Source organism: Zingiber officinale, chromosome 11A (genome assembly GCF_018446385.1).
Source record: "Zingiber officinale cultivar Zhangliang chromosome 11A, Zo_v1.1, whole genome shotgun sequence".
Lineage (NCBI taxonomy): Eukaryota > Viridiplantae > Streptophyta > Magnoliopsida > Zingiberales > Zingiberaceae > Zingiber > Zingiber officinale.
Window position 1 is genome coordinate 83,730,178 of NC_056006.1, and position 17,550 is coordinate 83,747,727.

At 39.0% G+C, this 17,550-nt stretch overlaps 1 protein-coding gene across 1 annotated transcript; it reads left to right on the forward strand.

The window, feature by feature from the left end:
* The first annotated feature begins 10,950 nt into the window (after nt 1-10,950).
* Nucleotides 10,951-17,340, forward strand: LOC122030962 (serine/threonine-protein kinase PRP4 homolog). The gene is made up of 11 exons (XM_042590012.1): nt 10,951-11,009; nt 13,005-13,077; nt 13,179-13,335; nt 13,435-13,726; nt 13,833-13,947; nt 14,142-14,305; nt 14,445-14,519; nt 14,621-15,019; nt 15,437-15,699; nt 16,312-16,400; nt 16,561-17,340. Exons 1-8 carry the CDS (start codon nt 10,959-10,961, stop codon nt 14,780-14,782), a joined length of 1,089 nt encoding a protein of 362 aa, XP_042445946.1. The 5' UTR covers nt 10,951-10,958; the 3' UTR covers nt 14,783-15,019; nt 15,437-15,699; nt 16,312-16,400; nt 16,561-17,340.
* Nucleotides 17,341-17,550: the final 210 nt, after the last annotated feature.

Genomic DNA, 17,550 nt, shown 5'->3' on the forward strand with positions numbered 1-17,550 from the left:
GAAAGGAACAAACCATTTGAAGGTCGTAGTGTAATTAGGTATTAGTTTATCTTAACTATATAATTACACTAGTACACTTAGAGTGTATTGAGTAGGACCATTAGAGGTCGTTTCTTTTATACTGACTTTATAAAGAAACAAAGACCTCAGTTATTATGGAAGTGTGTGCTCTTAATCCTAATATAATAACAAGCACATATATTTGATATTTATTTCTTTAATTTGTCAATGGGTGAGATTTAGTTCGATGAATCAATAAGCCCGATAAGTTGGGAAATGATATCACTTATAGTGTGTGTTGTTGATTATAGAAGGAAACTGTGTCCTAGAGATACTAGGTTGAGAATGTCCCCAAGAGGAGCTCAAAAGGATTGTCATGTTAAACCCTGCAGGTGGACTTAGTCCGACATGACGATGAAGTTGAGTGGTACTACTCTTGGAGCTAGATATTAATTAAGTGAGTTGTCAGTAACTTACTTAATTAGTGGACATTTGTTATCTTAAACACAGGGAGACTAACACACTCATAATAAGAAGGAGCCCAAAATGTAATTTGGGATTGGTGCGGTAGTTCAATAATAATTTTTTAGTGGAATGAATAATTAAGTTGTGTGTTCGGGCGAACACGGATGCTTAATTTTATCGGAGACCAAAACCAATTCCTCCTCTCGGTCCCTATCGTAGCCTCTTAATTATAGAGTACTATACCCACCTATACCCACCTTCTTACCCATCCTATAGGGGCCAAGCTAGCTTGGAGACCAAGCTAGGGCCGGCCATGTTTTGGTTCATGGGTGAATTCATGTGGCCGACCCTAGCTTGAACTCAAGCTTAGGTGGTCGGCCCTATTAAAATAAAAAGGAATTTTATTTTTTAAATTTTTCTTGTGTGGATAACATGATTTAAAAGAGAGTTTAGAAATTTAAATCTTTCCTTTTATAAGATTCTACAAAAGATTAAGAGAAGAGTTAAATCTCTTTCCTTATTTGTAGATTAAAAGGTTGATTTTAATTTTGGTAAAAACTTTCCTTTTAATCATGTTCATGATTTAAAAGAGAGTTTAAAAATTAAATATCTCTTTTATAAAACTTCTACAAGGATTAAGAAAAGATTAGATATCTTTCCTTATTTGTAGATTGGAAGAGATTTTAATTTTTTAAAGATAACTTTCTTTTATCCACATGTTTAAAAGAAATATTTTAATTTATAAAATTTCCTTTTTACTGACCATCATGAAGGGAAAATTATTAGAGAAATTTTTTATAAAATTTCCGGAAACAAATTAGGAAAGTTTTAATTCTTGATTGAATTAAATTTCCCTTGCTTGGTTTAAAGTGGCCGGCCACATTGTTGATGAGAAAAAAATTATTTTTAATTAAATAAATTTTCCTTATCAATGACAAAAGAATTAAGGAAATTTTTATTTAAATTTCCTTATTTGCTAAGGCCAAGGATTATAAAAGAGAGGGTAGAGGTGCCTTTATGGCTAACAACTCTATTATTTTTCCTCTCTCTTTTTCTTCCTTGGTGTGGCCGGCCATCCTCTCCTCCTTTCTTCTCTTTGATGGCCGAACCTCATCCTTCTTGTGGAGACCCATATGGTGGCCGGATCAAGTTTAGAGGAGAAGAAGAAGAAGGAGAGAAAGAAAGCTTTGTTTCTAGCATCCCTTGTAGCATGGTGGTGGTTGTTGGTGCAACTTTAGGTCAAGGTTGACCCGACTCGAGTTGACTTGACTCGAGTTGTATTTTGATGTTTGACTTGGGAAGATTGTTGATGCAACTTTAGGTCAAGATTGACCTAGTTGAGTTGCATGTTGATGTTTGACTCTTGTGAGAGAGTTCTATTCTTGTTATGGGACAAGAATAGATGGTTGGGAGATTATTGGTGCAACCCTAGGTCAAGGTTGACCTGGTTGACCTGAAAAGTCCAAGTATGGAGACTTGGCAAACGGAAAAGTCCAAGCAGGGAGCTTGGCACGCGAAAAGTCCAAGTATGGAGACTTGGCACTGGAAAAGTCCAAGTACGGAGACTTGGCACGGGGAAAAGTCCAAGCGGGTAGCTCGGGAAAAGTCAAGTATGGAGACTTGGCAGGGAAAGTCCAAGCAGGAGTTTGGCACGGAGAAAGTCCGGTGAGTGAAGCCAGGCTGAAAGTCCCGTGAGTGAAGCCGGGCGGTTGGAGAAAGTCCTGGGCGAGGCAGGGGGAAAGACCTAGTGAGTGAAGCTAGGCGGTGGAAATACTTGGCACGGTGAAAATCCTAGTGAGTGAAGCTAGGTGAAAGGGAAAGTCCGGGTGAAGCCGGTGAAAGTCCTGGTGAGTGAAGCCAGGCAATGGGAAAGTCCTAACTGGATGTTAGGCGGTGTGGAAATCCTGGTGAGTGAAGCGGGTCCCTAAGTGAAGCCGGCAGGAAAATCCAGATGGATCGGGGATGATCGGACATCCGGTGTTGAGGAAAGTCCAAGTAGGTCAAAGGGATTGACCGGACACTTGGCGAGGAGTTCTAGCAGTCAAGGGTGACCGGATGCTAGGGATGAAGTACCAATAGGTCAAGGTTGACCGGATATTGGTTTGAAGTCTTGGGACTTGGTTTGGGCAAAACCAAGCTCGGATCGGTCACCGGACCGATCCGGTGTCTATGTTTTCTCGATCGGTCCGGTGACCGATCGATCAACAAGCTCTGTTCGATTCTTGATCGGCGGCCGTCGAAGAAAACAGAGGCGAAAGAGGCTGATCGGTCCACGACCGATCGATGTCTCGATCGGTCGTGGACCGATCGAGACGCAGCATCGCGAGAAGGAAGGAAGGGATCGGTCGTGGACCGATCCACCTCTTCCCGATCGATCCGTGGACCGATCGGGTCCTGCTGCCGCAACGCCAGTTTCTTCACCGCTTTCTTCTTCGCAGTATAAAGGATCAAGGGCATCTGCTGGGCGTCTCGCTCCTTCTTCCTCTTATTTCGGCTGCTGAGCGCTGCTGAGTTCTTGAAGCGTTGAAGCTTTGCGTGAGCTTCCTTTTGGCTGGTCACCTGCTGTTGTAGGCGCTTGGAGCTGCTGCTTCTTCCAGTCGAAGAGAAGGCAAGCAAGAGTTTTCTTACTGTTGTATTTCTTGCTGTTTTTCTTTGTATTTCTGTACTCTCCTTACTTGCTGTTGCAAGAGTGTGTTGTGGCGAGGTTTCTCCACCCATAAGGAGTTTGTATTAGCCGGTTCTCCGGGGACTCATCCACCGACGGATTGACTGGAGTCGTCCACCTTACGGACACGCCGAGGAGTAGGAGCCCTAATCTCCGAACCTCGTTACATCGGTTTGTTTGAGGTTTGTAGTCTTCCTTTCGTTTCTAGTTTATTTTTCCGCTGCGCTAACGAATTGTAGGAAGAAACGAGCGATTTGGGGCGGCTATTCACACCCCCCTCTCTAGCCGAGTACGAAGGATCCTAACAAGTGGTATCAGAGCGAGGTCGCTCTTCATCGGATCAACACCCGTGGGAGCACAAGCTAGAGATGGATCAATTTGGAGAAGACATCACCATTCCACCCTTCTACAACGACAACTTCGCATATTGGAAGGTAAGGATGATGTATTTTCTTAGGACTAATATGTGGAACTGGTTTTGTGTACAAGAAGGGTTTACTCCTCCAATGGATAAAGAAGGAGAGCCTCTAGAGAAGAACAAGTGGACGAAGGAACAAGTCCACCAATTCACGATCAACAATGAGGTAACTAAAACAATTGAATTTTCATTACCTACTAGTGTTTTGTGTAAGATAGGTAAATACAACAATGCCAAGGAGTTGTGGAACAACTTGGCAAAGTTCCATGAGGATAGCTCAAGTTCAAGCCATGAAGAGGAGCTAAGTGAGCCAAGTAGCTCACATCATGGAGGGAGCGAATTGGGAGTTGAGGGCTACTCAACATCCAAGGAAGAAGAGGAGGAGAGTTCCTCTTGTTCAAGTTCGGAGCAAGAAGAAGAGGCATCTACCTCCGGAAGGGATGAGGAAGAGAGCTCACACCCATGCCCAAACCTAGGTAACTCAAGCATTTCAATTTCAAATAAGTTACATATAATATGCTTTGAGTGTAGGGAGTGTGGACATTACAAGAGCAAATGTCCAAAGAGAGTTAGGAAGACTCCACCGGCACCAAAGGTCAAGGAAGCCGGAGTCCCAACACGCAAAGGCAAGAAGCACGTGGTGTGCTTTCAATGCAAGCAACGGGGACACTATAGGAGCCAATGTCCGAAGGGGAGGAAACCTCGCAAGGACAAGAGATCGAGCACATCGATAGGGGGAGCTAAGGCAAACCCTAAGGTATCTTTTAAGGCTCATTCGTGCAATTCTAGTAGGATACATGCTAGTAATTTTATTGCATTAGTCAATAATGATGAGCATGTTAACACTAGAAATCAACACATGTGCTTAGGTGCTAAACATGTCAACCTAGATAGGGATACTACTAGGAATGCTAACCCTAGGTTTAACACTTCTAAGGTTAAGGAAAACCTAGGTAGAAACCCTAAATCAACTAGACACATGCCTAGGAACACCTCAAGAAAGAATGACAAACCAAAACTTGAGGTATTAGAGAAAGAAAATCAAGTCTTGAGGTCAAGACTTGACTCTCTAGAAAAGGCTCTTAAGGATTTGACTCTAGGGTCTAGGGGTCAAAAACCCAAGTCCAAGGACAAGAAAGGTTTGGGTCACAAACCTAAGTCCCAAATGGTCAAGCCCACCTATCATAATGTTCCATTCGATTATGGAACAAAACCTAGGGCTAGGAAGACCATTACCAAGGTTACAAGGGGAGTCACCCCTATAGTTGACCTTGATGAGACCCAAATGACCAAGGCTTCAAAGCCTAAGAGGGTCATTAGGAGGGTTGCTAGGGAAGTTATCCCTAGTGAATTTTTAGTGAACCCAATGAGCTCAAGTAGGTATTGGGTTCCTAGGAGCATTTTCTCTACCCCATAGATGGGTTAGAGAGTGTCAACTCCAATAAGAAGGGTAGTTAACCCAACTTTGAGGAAATTGACACTCAAGGAGCGTTTTCAAGGTTTTTGGGAACCTTTGAAAATGAAATGGAATAATCTTTATCATTCACTCCTTGGAAGAGTAAAGTGTGCCAAAGTGAGAATATATTAATCTCACTTTAAGTTGACACAATTTTGAAAAACCTAGAGAAATATCAAATTGGGATTTTGATATTCTCTTAGGTAATCAAGGCAATCCGGGCCTTAAATTAGAAGTGCTACTCTTGTAGAATTTTAAATGGTATAAATCAAACAAGAGATCAAGAAATGCCAATTTGGGTTTTGACATTTTCTTGGAGCACTTTGGGCAATCTAGGGTTAGATTTTAAGTTAGCAAAGTGGTTAAGGATACTTAGATAGGTAATCTAGGTATATTTATCTATGCTAACTTACCATGATTGGTTGCCATATGCCATGCCATGACATCATATTTATCTTATTATCATTTGAAATGTCATGATAATGCTTAGGTTATCTATATGTCATGTGTTAGTTTAGTTTCAAACTTTATGCCATGACATCATGACATTGGCACATGTTTTCATTTATGATACCATTTTATGCCATGTCATCATCTCTTGCATTAATAATCAATTGAATTGATTTAAGGACAAACATATAATTTGATATTGAGATCAAATTGGTGTTTAGAAAATGCATGAGAACTTAGCCTAAGTTGACCTTAACCCATATCTCACATCAAAATTGACTTGGATGTGTTTGATACACTTTAGATGTGTGTGAGATATTAGGATCATGAGTTAGGATCAAGGTGCATAGGTTTTGTACCTAGATGAGCCTAATTCAAGAAAATAGGGATCATAGGAAAGCTTGTGTACAAGTCATGTACATTTAGCCCTAAGATTATGGTCCTAAATTCAAATGGTTTTAAAAGCATTTTAAAATTGATTTGAAAAACCTTGATGAAGCTTTCCTAGTGATAGCATTCTTCATTGAGCAAGATGATACAAAGATGACTTAACTTTGAACTATTTCAAAGTTTTCGAATTTTGTATCAAGATGTGAAAATGGAAACTATTTTCATAGAAAACTATTTTTCCATGATAATGTATGTTATGAGGAATGTATCCTCAAAATTTCACAATTTTTCGAATTTTCTGGAATTTATTAGGGGTTTCTGAATTTCGGGAGAAGAAAAATCAGAAATCCCTGTGATCAGTGTCTGGATCGGTCGCTGGACCGATCCAGGGAGGGCTGGATCGGTCACTGGACCGATCCAGAGTGCTGTGGATCGGTCTGGTGACCGATCCAGTGAGGTCTGATAGCGTGCCAATGTGCTGAAATTCGACTGCATGTCTGAAATTTCGGCTGACAGTTGGTTTTTAGATTTATAAAGGTTTGAAACTCTTGTTTTGTTGGTGCAATGGTCAAGGGGGAGTTGGCTTTTAGGGGGAGTTTTTACTCCTTGAGGATTAGTGATATGGGATTATCATTAAGTGGATTGTTGAACTTAGTATCAAAGGGAAAATAAGAGTTTCAATGAAAGGTATGGGACTTTCATTAGGAAGAAACTCTTGACCTTGATACCCTCCTTTTTCTTTTTGATGTGTGTCAAAAAGGGGAGAGTGTTCATTGGAGAATTATTAGAGAACCCAAGTTAGGTTATCGGTTTAACCTAAGCTAGGGAAAGAATGTCAAGGAATGTTCGAGGAAGAACATTGGAATACCTTTTGATGTGTGTCAAAAAGGGGGAGAATTATTGGAGAACCCAAGTTAGGTTATCGGGTTAACCTAAGGGGAAAATGTCCAGAGAATGTTCAAGGAAAGAACATTGGACATTGGAAGATGGTTGGAAAACCTAAGTTAGGTTATCGGGTTAACCTAACTTGATTATGATTTTGTCAAACATCAAAAAGGGGGAGATTGTTGGTGCAACCTTAGGTCAAGGTTGACCCGACTCGAGTTGACTTGACTCGAGTTGTATTTTGATGTTTGACTTGGGAAGATTGTTGATGCAACTTTAGGTCAAGATTGACCTAGTTGAGTTGCATGTTGATGTTTGACTCTTGTGAGAGAGTTCTATTCTTGTTATGGGACAAGAATAGATGGTTGGGAGATTATTGGTGCAACCCTAGGTCAAGGTTGACCTGGTTGACCTGAAAAGTCCAAGTATGGAGACTTGGCAAACGGAAAAGTCCAAGCAGGGAGCTTGGCACGCGAAAAGTCCAAGTATGGAGACTTGGCACTGGAAAAGTCCAAGTACGGAGACTTGGCACGGGGAAAAGTCCAAGCAGGTAGCTTGGCACGCGGAAAGTCCAAGTATGGAGACTTGGCACGGGGAAAGTCCAAACAGGGAGTTTGGCACGGGAGAAAGTCCTGGTGAGTGAAGCCAGGCAGTCGGAAAGTCCTGGTGAGTGAAGCCAGGCAGTTGGAGAAAGTCCTGGTGAGTGAAGCCAGGCAGGGGAAAGACCTAGTGAGTGAAGCTAGGCGGTGGAAATCCTGAGATGGCACGGTGAAAATCCTAGTGAGTGAAGCTAGGTGAAAGGGAAAGTCCCAGTGAGTGAAGCGGGGAAAGTCTGGTGAGTGAAGCCAGGGGAAAGTCCTAACTGGATGTTAGGCGATGTGGAAATCCTGGTGAGTGAAGCCGGTGAAAGTCCTGGTAAGTGAAGCCAGGCAGGAAAATCCAGATGGATCGGGGATGATCGGACATCCGGTGTTGAGGAAAGTCCAAGTAGGTCAAAGGGATTGACCGGACACTTGGCGAGGAGTTCTAGCAGTCAAGGGAGTGACCGGATGCTAGGGATGAAGTACCAATAGGTCAAGGTTGACCGGATATTGGTTTGAAGTCTTGGGACTTGGTTTGGGCAAAACCAAGCTCGGATCGGTCACCGGACCGATCCGGTGTCTGTTTTCTCGATCGGCCGGTGACCGATCGATATCAACAAGCTCTTCGTTGATCGATCGGCGACCGATCGGAAAACAGAGGCGAAAGAAGATCGGTCCACGCATCGATCTGATCGATGCGTGGACCGATCGAGACGCAGCATCGCGAAGGAAAGGAAGGGATCGGTGCGTGGACCGATCACCTCTTCCCGATCGATCGTGGACCGATCGGTCCTGCTGACGCAACGGCTAGTTTCTTCACTGTCTTCTTCGCAGGTATAAAGGATCAAGGGCATCTGCTGTGCGTCGCTCTCCTTCTTCCTCTTCTTTCTGCTGCTGAGCTCTGCTGAGTTCTTGAAGCGTTGAAGCTTTGCGTGAGCTTCCTTTTGGCTGGTCACCTGCTGTTGTAGGCGCTTGGAGCTGCTGCTTCTTCCAGTCGAAGAGAAGGCAAGCAAGAGTTTTCTTACTGTTGTATTTCTTGCTGTTTTTCTTTGTATTTCTGTACTCTCCTTACTTGCTGTTGCAAGAGTGTGTTGTGGCGAGGTTTCTCCACCCATAAGGAGTTTGTATTAGCCGGTTCTCCGGGGACTCATCCACCGACGGATTGACTGGAGTCGTCCACCTTACGGACACGCCGAGGAGTAGGAGCCCTAATCTCCGAACCTCGTTACATCGGTTTGTTTGAGGTTTGTAGTCTTCCTTTCGTTTCTAGTTTATTTTTCCGCTGCGCTAACGAATTGTAGGAAGAAACGAGCGATTTGGGGCGGCTATTCACACCCCCCTCTCTAGCCGAGTACGAAGGATCCTAACAGTGGTGGCCGAACCTCTTCATCCTAGAAGAAGTTTTGATGGCCGAAATTTGCAAGGAAGAAGAAGGTGCTTGGTGGTTCTCATCTCGGAAGATCGTTGCCCACACAACGTCCGAGGTTAGAAGAGGAATACGGTAGAAGATCAAGAGGTTTTTCTAAAAGGTATAATTAGTAATTTTTCTTTCCGCATCATACTAGTTATTTTTGGAAATAATACTAAATACAAGAGACATACGATTCTAGAGTTTCGAATTTGTTTTCGATATAGTGTTCTTTTGTTTTTTTTTCCTTATGATTTGATTGTTCTTTTCGGTTAACCTAAAGTTATTTTAGGAAATTAAATATTAGTTTTCTATAAAAGGTTTTGTCTAGTCGGTGGTGGTTGCTCCCATATCCAAGAAGGTCATGTGCCTCGCCACGTCAGTACTGAGAACCGATTATGGAAATTAATATTTAATGGAATTAATAACTTAAGGTGACTTGGGTCGAACGTATTAAGTTCCGCAGGAGATCCAAGTCAAAACCTAAAAGAACAAATAAATTAAGTTTTGGATCAAACGTGTTAAGTTCCGCAGGCGATCCAAAATTTAATTTAAAAGAACACATGGTAGCTAGGAAAAGGTTCAGACCTTTGTACAAAATTTTTGTACAGTGGAACCTCTAGGCTTTCCGAGTAACAACCAACAGCATCGAGATAGGTCCAGGTCCTGTGATCACACACAGAGGCCCTCTTAGGAGAAGGTTTTACGACCCTTAGCCAATGATGATGATCTGGTTGATTCAGAAAGAGGTTCAAGGGATGATTTTGAAAGATATAATATGTTCGATAATGGGGTTGCTATTAATCGAGCAAGCATTAGAGAACTACATAATGAAAGAGAGAGTAGCATCACCAAGATACAAGATGACAGGCATAGAAATCGGGACAAAGATGGCATAGAAATCGGGTCAAAGATAGGGAGAGGGAAAGAAACAGTAGAGGCTCCAGAGATAGGGATAATGGGGACTTGGATAAAAGGACTTGTGAGGAAAGAGTGTGGATTGGAAGTCATAACAGACGTGATACTAGAGAGCACCGGCATGGAAATCATGGAAGAGATAAAGAAAGGGAAAGAACCAGAGGCATCATCAAAAACAAAGACAACAGTGAGTTACAAAAAGAAGGTCGTCCAGAAAGAGAAAACTGTAGTTATAGTAGATATAGTAGAAGGGAGAAAAATCATGATGCCCGAGACAAGGATAGAAATAGAGAAAGATACAGCAATAGTATAATTGAAAGAGCAAGAGATTCCCATATAGATTTTAAGAGGGAGAGGAACCGGGATAGTAGATATGAAAGAGACATAGTTAACAATCATAGAGATAAGAATCACGCTCTAGACAGGGAAGTTAATGTGCATAAAGATAGAAATCATGAACAGATAGAAAAAGATAGGGCTACTAACCAGGATAAACATATGGAATCCAGACACACAAGGCGTGATGAAGTGCAGCATCACAAGGACAAATCACGGTCTAAGGAACCTGATTTTCATATTGACCAACCCAAAGAAGACAAATACAAGTTTACTAGGTATGAGACATATGGGGCAGTATGTTAGACTACAACATTTTAACTTAATCTTGTTGCCAATAATTTCTCATATTGTATATATATGTCAGGGAAGAAGAAGAAGACTACCAAGAAAGGATTGAACAACAACTTGCCAATCAAGATGAAGAAGATGTTGATAAGATCAAAGAAGAAAGCAGAAAGAGGAGGCAAGCTATATTGCAAAAATACAGACAGCGTCAGTTACAACAAGTTGAATCTTCATGTGATGGCAATGTAAATGGTAATACACTTTGCTCTTAACTTCCATATTACTAGGTATCTGAAAAAGGCTAGTCTTTATGCCTTTACTTTCATGTATCAATTTTTCCTCCCTGTAATTTACTCTGAATGATAAGTCCTGGTCTTTTTACTTGAAGCAATCGATAAGGCTATTTTGGACAAGAAGCAACAAAGCTTGCAAGCTACAGTGCTAGTTGATAAACCTAAAGATCATGAGCTTGAAAATGCAAATGATTTTGGAGATGCATCTAATGTTGATACATCATTTACCGTAAAAAGGTCATTTTTGCAAATTGTAAATTCAGCTGATAAAGCATTGAACACTGCTGGAGGACTTGGGGAGGGTACACCAAAAGTTAGTTTCATCATAGTTATTTACCTTTTGAATTCATTATCAAAGTTAGTTACTTATCTGTTTATTTGATTTAGAGTGAGAGATCTGCTGACATGTTTAGTGATGACAGATTTGGAGAATCACCTGCTGGGGTTAGCAAAATGGTAAACTCTTTGACCTTGCATATTAATTTTTTCTATCTGCTGTGCGGTTTTCCTCTACAAATTCAGATTTTGATGTGACAACATTTTTTATTTAGTCGCTATTTTTGGATTATTGGTTTGGCTACATTTGTTGGTTTCTAGCTAGCCATTATATTATTACTGCATTTAGAAAAGTAGTAAACATGAACTATTTTAGAGGAAATGCAGCATTTGGCAAAGTAGTAAAAAATGGATTAATTCAGAGGGAATGGAGAATATAGGTGCTTCTAATTTTTTTTAGAGATGACTCTTCCAGTTCATGCAGGTCAAGGCTCTTGAGGTTCTAGCATGGCTCCAATGTTTAATGCATGGTGATAATAAGCCTTGTGGAGGATTTTAGCAATGGAAGAAATCAACTGGTATGGTGATTAGTTATCTTGTGATGGAAATCTTCCACCCCCAAGCAAAGTTATGTTATAGTATAAAATACACAAGGATATATTCGTGTTCACATTAGATTAATTGATTAACTCTTAGAAAATGAAACACGTGTACTGGTTTACAAGAAAGAATTATGATAGTTTTTATATTCTAGATAAAAATATATTATATTGGCATCGACTCTTATCTAGTTTTGCTTCCTTGCATTTTTATATTATTGATTTGGCACTGATGTTTCATGTTTGGATGGTAGGAGACTAGTAAGCAAGGGAAAGTTAATGAAAGGGAAGGGGAGGATAAGGATATAGCAAGTGAAACAAAGAGAAACATCATAGTAGTTTGAATACTAGTTAGGAGAAGAAATGAAGGGAATCAAAAGTTAACAATTTCCTCCAAAAGTTCTTCAAATTGGAGGCTTTGTAACTAAATAGAGAGCAAAATTATTAATTCTCTCTATAATTTTATCAATTTTGAGGCTTTGTAACTTACGTATAATGAAGTAGAGAAGCATAAAATCTTATTATCATGTCCGCCACGCCACACTGAAATATTTCTCTGAATTAGAAGATTTTGAACCTCTACTTTTCTTTTCTATTCTTCTCCTCGAACCCGAAAGCCTATGGTTTCTTGCAACATGTGCTGGATTAGTAGTAACAGTTTCTTTAGGATGTTTTAAGGAATTAGACATGCTATTATGAGTGAAATGAATTTCTTTTACTAATAATCTGATATTCAAGGAAGCCAACATGGTTAAAAGTGAACCTTTGGACAATTTCATGACATGTTTTTAAGCATTATACAAGAAGGCTTCTAAGTCTTTTTTCTATTGCCATTGGGAGGTAATAATTAGCTGGTACTCCCTTAACTTTTGTGTATGGGAGAGGGAGAATGGTACATGAAATAATTTAAGCATGAAAGGAGGACCAAGTGATATGGCTCCAAAAATGGAAGAGTAGGAATCATTGATTGGGAAATTGGAATTGACAGCAAAGGATACCGACTCACATGTGACATCAACAAGGTATCAGTAGTTCAGCTTTTGAGCTGTCAACTTGGCATTGGAATATAATTTTTAAAATTATGTTTTTTTTTTGTTTCTGTTATTTCTTGTTGATGCTGGAAAAGGTCTCCTGTTTCTGAAGGTGATCTCATTAGCCAATTTCTCACCACTCTAATAGTTAGATAAGACTATCTAACTAGAACGTCAGATTATATCTTATTTTTGTTTTTCTTAAACTTTATTCCATGAGCTATTATTTGATTATGAGGACTTCAATTGCCTATCTATAGATGTCTGAGAGAGATTTGCATTACTTAATGCGTGTATAGTAAGTAAATGGTTGTGCTAAATTGTCTGCTGTTGATTTTTTGCATTTATCTCCTTGATCTGCTGTATTATCTGTAAATGTTGTGGGTGTTAAATTCACCTTATTCCCAATGCTTAACACTTCTATTTGTTGATACATTGCACTTGGAGTAGGTTTCCAGGCAATCTACATTGATTGGTAGAGTTGATACCTAATGCTAATTAAAATTATCTTTCTTATGCCAGTATACGCTTCTTATGTCCTGTAGGTCAAGGATGAAGGGCCTCAAATAGATCGAAGTTGCCTTAATGATAATTGGGATGATGCAGAGGGTTATTATAGTAAGTTTGTCCATAGTTTGATCTTGCATTTTATTTTCCCTCTCAATTATTGTGTTGGGACTTCAGAATTTGCCTTTTCATGATCTAGCTTCCTTCTTCAGGTTATAGGTTTGGGGAAGTGCTTGATGGTCGTTATGAAGTTATTGCATCACATGGAAAGGGTGTTTTTTCGACTGTTGTTCGTGCAAAGGATCTCAAGGCCAGGAAGAGTGATCCTGAAGAAGTAGCTATTAAAATAATACGCAATAATGAAACAATGTAAATAATATAACTTTTGTATTTACTTGGAGAAAGTGTTTTTCAAGTTGCGTTAAATTATTGTCATCTATTTAATCTATAATTTTAATTTTTCTCTAGGTATAAGGCTGGTCAAGATGAACTTGTCATTTTGAATAAATTGGCTGGAGCTGATCCTGAGGATAAGCGGCGTTGTGTTAGGTTTATCTCATCTTTCAAGTATCGAAATCATCTTTGCTTAGTTTTTGAATCTCTTCATATGAACCTTCGTGAGGTTCTAAAGAAATTTGATCGTAACATTGGACTCAAGCTTACTGCTGTGCGGGCATATGCAAAGCAGCTTCTCACTGCACTGAAACATCTCAGAAATTGTGGCGTTCTGCATTGTGATATTAAGCCAGACAACATGCTGGTACCTATTCTTGATTACTTTCTGTTCTCATTTCATTCTGTTCGAACAAGTTTAGACATACTTTCTGATATTTAACCTTATGTATGCATTTTGATTTTACACGTAGGTAAATGAGGCCAAAAATGTTCTGAAGCTTTGTGATTTTGGGAACGCCATGTTTGCGGGTAAGAATGAGATTACCCCATATCTTGTTAGCCGGTTTTATCGTGCACCTGAAATAAGTAAGTTGTGATTCAAATCAATTACTTTTCCTTACACGCATATTCATTCAATACATGTTGTGGTTGTCTTTTTTAATTCATCATAACTCTTGTATTCTTGAGCATTTTTTCTCTTTATGTCCACTACATATGTCTATATATCATGGTGTTATCATGCTATCAGATGACATACTGATTGAGTTCCCTTTTTGTAGTTCTTGGATTGCCATATGACCATCCTATGGATGTGTGGTCAGTTGGCTGTTGTCTCTATGAACTTTACACAGGAAAAGTGCTCTTTCCAGGGCCATCCAACAACGACATGCTTCGACTTCATATGGAATTGAAGGGTCCTTTTCCCAAAAAGATGCTTCGCAAGGTGAGAACCAAACAGGGATTTTTTTCTCTCTTGTAGATATTGATGTCTTTGAAATATCTGATGTTGAATTGAAATTGTGCCTGTGAAATTTGTGGCATGTTACAAAATTTTTGTTATGTTTACATTTTGTTTTGTTCAGGGTGCCTTCACAGATCAGCACTTTGATCAAGATTTGAACTTTCATGCCACTGAGGAGGATCCAGTTACAAAGAAGGTTTCTAGTGCTATGCTTTTGCTATTTCTTCAAACACCACTTTTAATATTCTTAGAACGTATAATTTTTGCAGACTTTTAACAGCTCTCTCTTGTGTACAGCCTATTAAGAGACTACTGTTCAACATTAAACCAAAGGACATTGGCACCTTCGTATCAAGTTTTCCTGGCGAGGATCCCAAATTGTCATCAAATTTTAAGGATCTTTTAGATCGAATATTTGTATTGGACCCTGAAAAGAGGATGACAGTATCTCAAGCATGAAGTCATCCATTTATTACGGGCAAGTGAAATATGATGCTGATATTTCTGACTGAAAATGCTGCTCACATCTACTTTGTGAACTAATTTTTTTTCTTCCCATCTAATTCTTCGGCATTTATCTGTGTTTTCACTTGGCTGGAGCATCATGGATCGTGTTAATGAGGAGTACAAGAGATCAATGGTTTAAAAGCCTTCTCACATGGGAGTTCTTAACATTGGGATGTTAATCTGTTTCTTGTAAGATAACTTGCTGAAGGCATTTTCTTTGTAAATTATTCTTGTTCTTGGCCTTTGTAGATATAGAACTGATCATTGTTTTGTAATTGCTGTTTGATTCAGTCTGCGTGGCAGTATTGAAATATATACATCCTTGTTAACAATTCAGTTCTTTTTCTTGTGTTTTTAAAAATACAAGTAGATTTGGCATGAGACTAAAGGGAATTTTCATCTGTGTCATGCTCATGCCAGACATCAATTTGCTCAACTTGAAATAATTTGATTGAAGATAATCTCATTTAATTGTACAATTTTATGGGTTCTTTGGCCTCAAAATTCAAACTGTTGTACTACTCTAGTTACAACCTTTGCAAAATCTGTTCTGTACACTAAGCTTTCGGGCATTGGAGCATCTAATTCTCTCTTTCATTCTATCAGGTCTATGTTTTAATTTATTCGGAGCTATTAGAGCGGGATCCACTTTTTGGGGAATATGAGTCGAACCAATAACAAGAATATTTCTAGTGGAATATCTTTCACAATCTCTGGAGAGATAGTTCTGTAATAGACCGAAGGATCTGTAATTCACATACAGATCATGAATGTTTGGAATCCATATTATGCAAGGAGACATTGCTCTTGCTAATGCGAATCGAAAGCTATCAACACTCTTTTAGGTGCTAAAAAGGAAACCAAAGAAGGTACTATGGTTAGTTTAATGGGCACCTTAATATGCTTATAATTGATTTTGGACGTGAACTTTTTGGCACTGTAGCCATTACAGCTCTTCAGAGAAAGATAATCTTTGGTCTTGAACCTACATTATGCATCTATTGTGAAGTATATTAGTTATGTCCATTGATTATAAAGATATTGATTTCACAGTTTCTTATTCTTCTGCCAATTTGACTTTCTGTTATGTAGTATTAGTAAAAAAGAGCAGTCCAGTGCACGACGCAGCCTTACCTTGTTTTTTGCAAGAGGCTGTTTCCAGGATTCGAAACCGTGACCTTTTGGTCACATGGCAACAACTTTACCGTTGCGCCAAGACTCCCCTTCTGTAGTATTAGTCAGCATCAAAAATACTTCACTGAATTTATGAATTCTTACTTAACATTACATTTTATATTATATTCTTTATATGTAATTAAGCCCTAGTAATTCTCTCTCTCTGATCTACTCACTTTGTATATCCTTATTATACATTATTTTCTGCAACTATGGCTGTATGGACTGGTATTTTATTGTCAATTTAAATTGGTTTAGCAAATAGATATCCTAACTGTTTTCTATTTGTTTATCCAAATCCAAAGCTCTTCAAGTTTGATTTTTGGTTCTTTGCCTTTCTGGAGACTTTAGATTGGAGTGGCTGGATCTCTTGCTAGTGCTGTTAAAATCAATGGTAATATCTACTTGTTTTTTTTTTTCCTTTCAATTTTTGTTGAATAAGATTATCTAGTTACACAATCACTCTTTGTTTTGAATTATTTTCATTTAAATTGAGGCTACAATTACCTCACACTTACTTACCTGTTTGTGTGACCAATTTTTGTGCCACCCAGTAAACCGCTCAACAATGTCTCATCAACTTTATCTGTCTCGCCTTCTAATGAGGTGTTTAATTTGAGTATTGAGAGCACATAAGATGCAAAACACAGAGACCTTATGCTCATCTCTTTAGCCTCCTGACGGTGTGCATCGAAGGGGCAGGATGTTGAGGAGAAAGACACATAAGTAGAGGAAGGGTCGATGGAATTGGAGGAAGAGTTTGATGTTCAATTGGAGTAAGATGAGGTCTATTGTCTGTATTACAGAGGACCTTGTCTTTCTGGTGTCAACGTGTTTTGTTTACTGGTTGACCACCCAAAAGAAATACTTTTAACCTTGAGTTGCGCTATCTATTGTCTGTATTACAGTGATCTTACTCTTCAGCGCTTGTTTGAAAAATTATTAACAAGGGAGAGAAGGTAAGAGATGAAAGGGTGATTGAATTTTCCTCATTATGAGGGGTTGAAAATAATGCATAATTGTGTTGAAGGAAATGAATTTTGAGGAATCTGATTAGTTGGTTTATTTCATAATATCAGATACTAGTAAACAAACCATTTCATATGATAAGCTACTGACAAAATGACTTGTAATGATCACTGAACATTTGAGATTAGATATGGTGATGACTAATTAGGTGGATGCTTCAGACACTATCTACTGGGATACTAGATTTATATTACTCTCAAATCTTATATTTATGGGTGGGTGTGAACTTGTTTTAAAATCATGTAGGTGTTTTTTATAGCTTGAGTTTTTATTTATTTCACTTGGGGTGGGTTTTGGTAGGATTGATGTTGAGTGTTCCCATTCTATTAAAATGCAAATAAATTTCCTCTACCTTTAAATAACACTTCAAAAGATGGTTGAATTTTATTTGGGATCATTCTGAATCATTTTGTAAATTCTATGGTTAATGGTTTTCTTTTTATCCCTCTCTCTGTCTTTTTAAAATTAGTTCTGAATTCTGCTTATCTTTAATTCTTGGATCTACTGCTAGCTTT